The sequence below is a fragment of the Pholis gunnellus genome (assembly GCF_910591455.1).
Source record: "Pholis gunnellus genome assembly, chromosome: 4".
Classification (NCBI taxonomy): domain Eukaryota; kingdom Metazoa; phylum Chordata; class Actinopteri; order Perciformes; family Pholidae; genus Pholis; species Pholis gunnellus.
In genome coordinates, this window is record NC_136530.1 from 10,086,080 (window position 1) to 10,096,454 (window position 10,375).

General features: G+C 39.6%; 1 protein-coding gene across 1 annotated transcript; it reads left to right on the forward strand.

The window, feature by feature from the left end:
* The first annotated feature begins 100 nt into the window (after nucleotides 1-100).
* lpar3 (lysophosphatidic acid receptor 3) lies at nucleotides 101-7,625 on the forward strand. The gene is made up of 3 exons (XM_079158401.1): nucleotides 101-236; nucleotides 1,132-1,886; nucleotides 5,514-7,625. The coding sequence occupies exons 2-3, from the start codon at nucleotides 1,145-1,147 to the stop codon at nucleotides 5,840-5,842; spliced, it is 1,071 nt and encodes a 356-aa protein (XP_079014527.1). The 5' UTR covers nucleotides 101-236; nucleotides 1,132-1,144; the 3' UTR covers nucleotides 5,843-7,625.
* The last annotated feature ends 2,750 nt before the right edge of the window (nucleotides 7,626-10,375 follow it).

The window sequence follows — 10,375 nt, forward strand, 5'->3', positions numbered from 1 at the left end:
CACATGTGAGAGACTGGGTTGGCACACGCCCTCTACGTCACCGAGCTGAGGAGTCAAAGTGAACACGCTCAACTTTTCTTCCTCCACTTTGTCCTACAGCTCTCCGCCGTCACCTCCCTCCGTCCACAGCTGCGGAGGCGCAATGCTGCAGGGGAGACATGTTCATTAACTCCGCACGGAAGATTTCGCAACTCGAAGCTCACTGACTCACCGCGGACTGTGCTTTTTTACCACAGGTAAGCTCACCTGGCTTGATTGGGCTTTTAGGTAGCTCTTTGTTAGTCTTTTATGATTAAATGTCTGTCGGGCAAAATTATTTGTTTCGTCGGCTTCTATTTTTATTTCTCATTTTTCTTTGTCAATCCCTCTGTGGGAATTTTCTCAGCGGTTGTTGATTTCCCTTATCGGACAGGTAATAAAGGCTTCTCCTTCTCAAGTCATGGAGAAAACTACTTCAGCATGAATTGGCCTACGTTGGAATCTGTATAGAGTTTGTCCGGTTGAAAATTGTGAATGACTGCGGACCTTTCTCACGTCACTCGATTGAGCGTTTTGTTTTGGCTCCCTTTTTGACGTTACTCTGGTCACTGCGTTGTTCAACTTTAGTAATGGTGCTTACTGTGATTTCAGTTGTGAATGCGTTTTGGCACGTGCGCTTCTCCCTTTGGACTGGAGTCATTAAATCTCTCTTGGCCTTGGGAAAGTTGGCAACATGCACTGATGTGGCATTTAAGTATTGCAGTTTAGACTTTTCATCTCTTTTATCATCCTATTCTACTTTTGCTTTAATTTGATCTATTCAAATCTATAGAACTTTAATGCCAAAAAAGTGATTTATAGATATATTTTATTAGACCAACTTGAATTTAGGTTTGCAACTAATTCTTTTTTTTATTACGTTCTTGATTATTATATTGATTGGTCGACAAAATCCCAAATATGTTCTGTTTATTATCACATAATACAAATAAAAGCCGCATATACTCACTTTTGAGAAGCAGGAAATGGGAACATTTGGGATTTTTGTTGTTAGAATAACCATTTATTAATTTTTATTTTGCTGTACTTCAATAGATAAATGGTTGATAAACGGTTCCACTTCATGTGTTTTCTCTCATTCTCTTTCCACAGACACGCCTCTAAAATGGACCAACAGAACCACAGCTGCCATTATAAGGAGTCCATGGGCTTCTTCTACAACAACAGCGGCGCTGATGACAAATGGGACAACGCCCAGCTCATCCTGGTGCAGGTGGTCGGCTCTCTCTTCTGCTGTTTCATCCTGGTCTCCAACGCCATGGTCATAGCTGCTGTCATCACCAATAAGAGGTTTCACTACCCTTTCTACTATCTCCTATCCAACCTCGCTGCCTCAGACTTCCTGGCAGGCATAGCGTACGTGTACCTGATGTTTAACACGGGTGAGGTGTCGCGGAAACTTACAGTAAAAGGATACTTCATCCGTCAAGGTCTTCTGGACATCAGTCTTTCAGCCTCGCTTTCTAACCTGCTGGTAATAGCTCTGGAGCGCTACATCTCCGTCATGAACTGGAAAGTCCACAGCAACCTGACGAAGAGGAGGGTGACCCTGCTGATCGTGCTGGTGTGGGCCATCTCCATCTTAATGGGGGCCGTGCCGAGTCTGGGCTGGAACTGCATCTGTAACCTGAGCGACTGCTCCCAGCTGGCTCCTATCTTCAGCAGGAGCTACCTTATCTTCTGGTCCGTGTCTAACCTGGTGGTGTTCCTGGTGATGGTGGTCATCTACACGAGGATCTACACCTACGTCAAGAGGAAGACGGCGATGCTCTCGCCACACACCAGCGGCTCCATTAACCGCAAGAGAACGCCCATCAAGCTCATCAAGACAGTCATGGTTGTGCTCGGTAGGTGCTAATCATTTCAATTCTGTCTCTGCCTCATCATTGATGAAGTGAGTCAGAACTTTTCCCGCATTTGTCGGGTGTAAACAGTTCTGGTGAACAGCTGTGTGTCCTTCGTCAGGGTCACAAAATCCAGGCAGTTCACTGAGGCACTGCTGAACACTGGACTGTAATCTGTTTTCCTGATATGAAGGAAAACCTTGAGCATAATAACACAAACACTTGCGCTTTCAGTAAATGTTTTGAGGGCATCTTTAATGAAAGGAAAAAAAAGGAGTCAGCAAATTCTTTTTATTTCTGTTTTTCGTACTATTTGCCTCTTTTATGTCCGATTTTCTGCCCAGTGGCTTAAACTCTTTAACCGTTATTCTATAGTCTAATTATTTGTTTAATAAGCAAATAATTTAGTCTATAATATTTTGGATGTCCCACATAAGTTTCTTTAAATTGCTTTCGTCCAACTAACAGTCAAAAACCAAAAGAAAATCAGTTTACAGGATGTGAAACAGGAATAAGGAGCAAATCCTCACTTTTGAGGAGCTGAAACCAAAGACCGTTTGGCATTTTTGTGCTGAAAAAAATCCTTAAGTTGTAGGGTATTCATTTTCTAATCCTTGGCTGAACAACTAATCAAGGTAGTTCTTTTCCCAGAGGAAAGAAAGCTCAAAAAGTCTGACGTTTCCTTCTCTTCTCATGCATTTTCATCCCAGATGAGGCAGTCGGATATCCTGGTGCTGCTCCTTGTTTAGGTGTTGCAACAGGATACCTTGCAATAGAGGGACTGAACTCAAATCCTTGCCCTACCAGCTTTCCCATAAGAACGGAACAATAGGACTGCACCGTCGTATTCTACTCAAACACTAAAATAGGGTGTTTAATGCATATTCTCATGCAAGTATAACACAACCATCAAACTCTTAAACGGATGAGTTTAATGTCCTCAGTTTTTATTTTCATACACTCTCCATACAGCCATCCAGATAGAAACTTGCATGAGATAGTTGTGACTTTGCATGGCCGCCCTGCAGGATAATAGTCTGTCGTTGCTCTTTGTTTCTTCGGGCACTCGGCTTGTTGCCTGACCAGATGGGTTGATACAGTTTGTAGCGTAGGAGCTGCTGTCCGCCTTTGTACACACAGTCTTCCAGACTGCTGTATAATTATCTCTCCCGGCAAGGACACTGTCCCTCAGCCTGTGTGGCGTACCCTCCACACCACACTGGCCTTCAATGAACATCCCCTCCTCCCCACCCATCCAGAAAAAATGAACAACAACCTATACTTGAGTACTTTGTCAATTGCTTTCAGATGCTTTGCAGAGTTCCCTTGAGCTTGTAGAAGTGTTGGCACACAAGTGTTGGCACACAAGTGTCGGCACACAAGTGTCATTCCCTGTTGAGATTGCTGTGACTTTGGAGTGAAATGTAAAACAAAACTGCTCTTGAAAGGTGGCGCAAATAACTCAACAGCAATATCTGAGAGAGAAAGGAAGGAACTTTGAAGCCCTCTGAGGCATGTGCTCTGGTCGATGCGATATTTAATTCAGGAAAAAACATTCACTTCTGTAACAGAAAAGTAGTCCGCTCAGGTGGAACTGGTAACTGGACAAACCAGTTTTAAAGAAGCTTAACCCACACATGCTTTGTTATTCCAAGAGTCAAATGAATGAGTGCATAGGTGTTGGAACATGTCGGACATTGTCCCCGACACCTAAGAAGGGTAAATTTGCACTTATTATTTTATTATTTGTTTCTTTTGAGTCTTGACGGCCTCTTTGGTTACATTTGCATTTCACTCTTCATGGTACTAGTTTGGTCAAATATAATTATTGTAGTTTAATAGCCAACAGCCATTTATTTGTAGTATGTCTAACAGTGTTGGGACCATGTAAAGCATTCAGATTTGTTTTTCATTCTTCAAGTACAACCACAATCAAATGAATAGCAACTGAGAAAAAGAACACATGCTTGAAATGCGTGTTCCTAAAACAGTTTGTTTCCTCTCTGTTGTCGATTAAAGGGAAAGAAAGTCCACTTTTAAACTTCAATACATGAAAAACTGCCAATAGGAGGCCATTTAAAAAGGCAATTTCAATTTAGTTCACTTAATTTTCAACATGTGGGCTATCAAAGACGAAGAAAAAGAGGAATGAGTATAAAAATAGAAATTCACTGTAAAATGTGGCAAACTTCTTGACTTTCAGACCTAAGAGCAATGAAAAACATAAAAACACTACCACCAGACCCTCTCTGTCTGTGCATGTGTATCTATACTTGTGTGAGACAAAGGGAGACGGCGCTGTATAGAACAGTACTTGTTTTTGTTCTGCAGATGTTTTGAGGCCGTAGAGATGCAGGTTGTGCAGACAAGTTGCTGCTTGTAGCTTCCTTTCATTTCTTTGTAGCTCTGTTTTGTGCCTGAACATGTTTGACATGAGTTCTAATTGGCTGCTTCAGTAGCCCTGTGACCATCCGTATTGTTTACCAAACACACAGCATTAAGTATTTAACACAATAATGGCATTGTACTCCCAACCTGTGTCTGCTTGTTGTAATGGTATTAGGATGGTATTCCTTTGCTAGAATGTATTGATTTTAGTGTTGTCGCTTCATCAACATAAGCACATGAAACCATCAAATACACTGATTTAGTTTTAAATAGATTTGCATTTTTAAAACCCATTTGAACAATCGGAAACCTCACAAAATGAACTTACTGTAAAACGAATGCTGAAGCAATAAATCAGTTAATTGACAGAAATGTAAAAGAAATGTATGATAGATTCCTCTTTTTTCAAATTGCTCAAATTCTCAAGTTCCATATTTCAAATATGATGATTTGCTGCATTGTAAATTGAATACCGATGAATCAATAATGATGATGATGATCATTAGCCGCTGCACAAATTAAAACTTGCCCTTTAGTAAATCATATTGTCTCCATCATACGGACACTTAAGCTAAACGGCTCACAGTAGTCGACGGTGTTTCGACCTGCACGTTTTCACTACCAACGTAAGATTGGTGTGAAAGACGTCTGCAATTTGGAAACTCATAAGGATTTCTTGTAAAGGGATTTTAAGTTGTTACTCAGGATTGTTAATGGTTAATATGGTCAATGCTTTGCAGTTAAATAAATAATAATACATCAGATTTTTAAAGTGCTTTTAAAATTGTCTCAAAGCCGCTTTACATACTGTAGAATAAAATAAAGAAACAAATGGTAAACTCTTAAATACAGATAGAAAAACATAATAAAATCAGAAATGTTCTGACGATCCTAAATTAGGTTTATTACAGATTTTTGACGAATCAATAAACTTTTATTACATTTATTTAAAAGTTGGATGAGAAGATCGATCCCACTGTCATGTCTGTACGATAAATATGAAGCTAACGCCAGCAGTCTTTTAGCTTAGCTGAGCATAAAGACAGGAAACGGCTAAACTGGCTCTTTCTAAAGGTCACAAAATCTGCCTACCAGCACCTCTAAACATCTAATTAGCGCATTACATCTTTTGTTATATTTTTTTGTCCCTAACGCACTAATGCTAAAAATAAATATACATGTGAGAAATGTGTGTTACAAAAGCCTAACCATGTGTTATTCTGTGTTTTGTTTTTCCTGAAGGGGCCTTTGTGATCTGCTGGACTCCCGGCCTGGTGGTTCTGCTCCTGGACGGCCTCAACTGTACGAGTTGTAAGGTCATGAAATCAAAACGCTGGCTGCTGCTCCTGGCTGTACTCAACTCCGTCATGAACCCTTGCATCTACTCCTACAAGGACGAGGAAATGTGGACAACGTTCAAGAACCTCTTGCGCTGCATTGGTAATGGCACGCGGCGGCAGCGGTCGACGAAGGCCAACGCCAGGCCGCTCAGCTCTGGTCAGGATACGGGAAACAGTCAGCCTCCCTCAGAGGAGATAAAAAATGACGAACAGGACAAAATCAAGACTTGAAAGTGGAACTTGATAGGAATTTTAACATCATTTGTGTCCGTCTCTGACTGGAGGTACCTTATGAAGATACAGAATGGTGTTGACTTGACAGAGAAACCACACCAGTTGGTCTCAGGGCGGCGTCGGTGTCGGCGTCCGTTGATTAAAAGTACATTCTTGAAGAGACACTGCAGGCCAGCCTCGCCAGTGTAGAGCTGATGAGAGCTTTATGCAAAACGTATTCCCCAAACGGATGCGAAGATGTTGTTTTCAGTTTTATTCAGGATTTTACAGTTTTTGGACACAATACTCCTAGTCAGGGATTGTGAGATTCCTGTAGCCGTTTCATCCTGTTTTTTTGTCTTCCTCATCACATCCCTGCAGGTTATTTAAACTAGACAATTCTGGAAGACAAGAATCCAATATGAAGTGCAGAGCAGTACATTTTTACTTTTACTTCCAAAAAGGGTAAAATCATGCAAAGGGTGGCTTAACTTTCTCCCTTATATACATTTGTGTACATGTGATTGTCTTTAGGTTTACTTCCTGTGTAGCTTTTGAGGAAGCGATTCTGTAATGGATAATCTACTGTATTTAAGACATGTAACATTTTTGTATTCAGGTACACTAAAACTGTAGGTTTGCTTGGTCAGGGCACAGTTTTTAAGATTATTTTTAACACAGATAGCGAAAAATACTGTAAACTGCTGTAATGTATCTACTTGTACATCCTGTAAAAAGCTTATAAGAAGAGGTGTGGCCATTTCAACTGTATGACAGCTAGCGTGCTCAACATGACCTAATTGTTTTGACTATCGTATGCAATTTAAAGTCTTGCAAAGCAGTTTGGCCCCTGGGCAACAGATCACAGAATTCCTGCTTTCTTGTCCTGTCATCTTTTATCAGTTCACCTTAACAAACTGGTTTTCCCTGTAGCATTTTTACACATCCACTTCAACTCGCTGAATGGCTGCTGTTGCTCTGATGAAACAGCTGCTCACCTGACAGTGCAGGGGTTGTAAAATGTTGTGACACACTGGATTCCTGCTGGACTTTTAGCAATAGCCTGTGTACCTGCAGGAATCAAAAGGATGTGACTGAACGACTGTAACTAGACACACACGAGCTCTCCCTCACCCCAGACTGCTAAATCAATGACTCCTCTTCAACCTGCTGTACAGTATTTATGCCACTGCTCTAAAAGACTTGACATCATTAAAGCTATTTTGTGTATTTTGTTTTATTATCAAACCAAGATTATTTAACGCCTTCACTGTTGAGTTAGACTTTCAAACTGTACATTTTGTAGAACATTTTTTTTTGGAGTTACATTTATTTTATTTTTTTTCAAACATGATGCTCAATATGTCTGTTTTCCTAATCACATGATACAATAAATGCACGGAGGGTGATTTCACTAAAGAGCTTGCAACTGTAGCCCAAAAAACATTTATTTTTTAAAAAGCAATAGTCAAAGCATTAAAATGTCTGCAAACAAATATTTGTTATGTAAAGATAGTGGAGTAATGTCTACCTGAGCAGAGACTGAAATCACACTCAGTTTGTTTTTATTAGGGCTGTTGTAGTGCATGTGAGTGTAGCCCATACGGCTAACTCATGGCCTCCACTCTGCACTGCTCTCGTATGGCGGTTACAGCTGAATGTCGCATAAACATAATGCCAACCCTCCGGTTCCCCCCTCACGTAAACACTGTCGGCACCATTAGCAATAGAAGTGTTCTCAATCTTGTATTTACCTTTGAAATAATATATAAGTAATGTGATTGATTATTAAAATGTCATGAATTTTCTGGCTTTCACTTCATTTTTAGCTAGCAGTGTGGCTCATGGAGATGTCGTCGGTTAGTTTGTTGGTACATCACATAGGTCCAGACTGAATATATCTGAACAACTACTGCATGGCCCTCATCCTAATCCTAATTTGTTACACTGACCTTTCATTTTGCACCATCGGTAGGAAGATTTCTGGTGAGATATCTCAACGTGGGTTTACGCAGCATTTTGTAAACGATGATTCCCAAGTGACGAACCCTAAACGCAATCGATCTGATCGACGGGATTTTCCGTCAGCACCACCACAAGGTTGACAATTGTGGTTTTGAGAGAACCTGTTGGATGGATTACCATGAAATTTGGTACCGATTTTCATGTTCCCCTCGACAATTTTATTGTTCTTCTCACTTTTCCTCCAGTGCCATTATCGGATCAAAACTTTAATTTGTCCAATACTTTGGTTTATGACAAAATACCTACAAACTAATGACAATTTGTCAGCCTCAGCTGTACTTCGTGTTAAGTGTTAATTAGCAAATGTTAGCATGCTAACATGCTAAAGCTAAACCAAGATGGTGAACATGGTAAACCTTACACCTGCTTAACATTGGCACGCTAACGTTGTACATTGTACGTTTGTTATCACAGAGGCTGCAGCCTTTTACACACGCCACCCACTTGGCACGTTAGCCAAAACAAAGCATGAGATTACTTGTAAATCCTGTTCGACTGAGTCAGACTGTCTCTGAATTTTGATTGAAAATATCTGTCACTAACTGATAATACCTGTTTATCTAGAAACATTTAACACTAGTGCATAATTTAGCGTACTAACAAAAAAAAATACTGCAAGGATTATCTAACACTCCTATTACATGACTTGTACTTGTAATCATTGATGGAGTACCGTTGAATGAGATTTGTGGCGCTCAAGAGCTGCCACTTTAGAATGATTTCCTCTATTCAGGCCAATTAGTGGGTGACCTTTAGTTTCCATCAAGTCAGTTATATTATTGGCGAAAGAGCAATTTATTCTTAAGTGGGAGGAACAATACCCTCCTCTGAATTAGACTGCAAAGCGTTTGCCGCAGTTAAGTATAACCACATAGCATTCTAATTTAGTACAGCTTTTTGTGATTAGTAAGTACTATTTGAATTGTCTGAAAGTCAACCGTCAACATCTGGAAAATGGTTAAATGTTGTATGGTAAATTAAGCTAAATACATTTAAACATTAAAACATGTTCAGTAGGTTATTAACTGTATATTATGTGCATCTAGATGTAACATGCCGTTACAACATTTCTAATCACATGTTTAACTCCTTTTATGGTATAAAGTCCAACTGATGATTTTAATCCCCTAAACACAACCGGCATCTTTTGACAGCAGAGGAAAAACTACTCAGGATGTGAATGACATTTAGTTTTTGTGTCAGGTTGAGCTTTGTCATCTCCATTAAAAACATGCTGTATTGTAGCGAGTACTGTATGTTTTCGACAGAGCCCTCTGCAGACCTGTCGTGACTGCTGCCTGCCCAAAAACATAAACTGTAAACTTGTGTGGGGTTTTTCTACAGCTGTGCTGTAATTATGCATTCTCGAAAAGCCAATTAAATTTCACAGATGTTCAGAAATGCCGTCTTTTGATTTGGGCTTAATCTCAGTGCTAACAGATGTAGGCAGAGAAGGAACATTCTCATCAGTTCACAGGGTATGCTGCTATATACTGTAAATATCCCTTGTGTCATACATGTGAGGACTCATAGAGGCCAGGTTTAAAGTTAAATGATGTATAATTTACAGAACTGACTGGTTTCTCCTACAATGTTCCCAGCTCAGTTTCAGCTAAACACAATGATACACAATGTTCTACCTGATAAATGTCGGCATTTCTTTTCACTTCAGAAAAGAAAGGACAGCGTTGACAGTCTAAGATAATGATTGAAAGTGCACCATCATTGTTATATATCTAAATTGTAAATGGACAGTATTTTCATAGCACTTTCACCCAATGGGTTTACAATGTCCCTCTCTCTCACCAAATTACACATGTGTATAGTACTTATTCTTTGATCAGATAGTTCCTGATTTAAATTACAATTTAATTTATATGATTTTTTTAAAAGGGAATGTTTTGTTTTGGCTGCTTGTGTTAAGACAACATTTAACAAACCCCATACCTGTTATCATGTGATTAAAGCTCCATACTTAGATCGGGTGATGACAGCTAACAAACATCTTAAGAAAGATACGTTGTAGCTGAAAGCTCTGGAAAAAGCTTGTTAACATTTTTTTGTCAAAACAACATTTGAGAAGTGTAGCTTCATTTGTTAAATAAAACATTTTCTTGAATAAAAACCTGTAAGTAATTCCTAAAAGTAAGATATAAGCAATAAACTTATAAATAATCTTATTGGCAGCATTGAAAAAGTTACCCAACCAAAAGGTGACTGGTCTGCCACCTGTAGCCTAATTCTTTCTGTTAAGGAAGACAATCAAACCCTTCCTGTATTGTAAGCTTACGCCTAAAATAGAAAGTGTTTTAACATTAAAGCATACAACCATGTCTGCCAGAGTTGAATGTTCAAATTGAATGTCAAGTTGATAGAGAAAACCGGTTCCTGAGGTAAATGGCACACATTTAAGACAGTATAGATGATGTCAGATTATGCAGAAGATTTAAAAAGTAGAAACAATGCCCTGGTGGTGAGTTCAGGTGCGGAGACCTCTGGGGGATTCTGACCTGTAGGACAATGAAG

Coding starts and splice junctions, on each gene's coding strand:
- lpar3 (XM_079158401.1), top strand. CDS start 1,145: ATGGACCAACAGAACCACAGCTGCCATTATAAGGAGTCCATGGGCTTC. Junction 1,887..5,513: donor GACAGTCATGGTTGTGCTCG/GTAGGTGCTAAT, acceptor TTTTTCCTGAAG/GGGCCTTTGTGATCTGCTGG.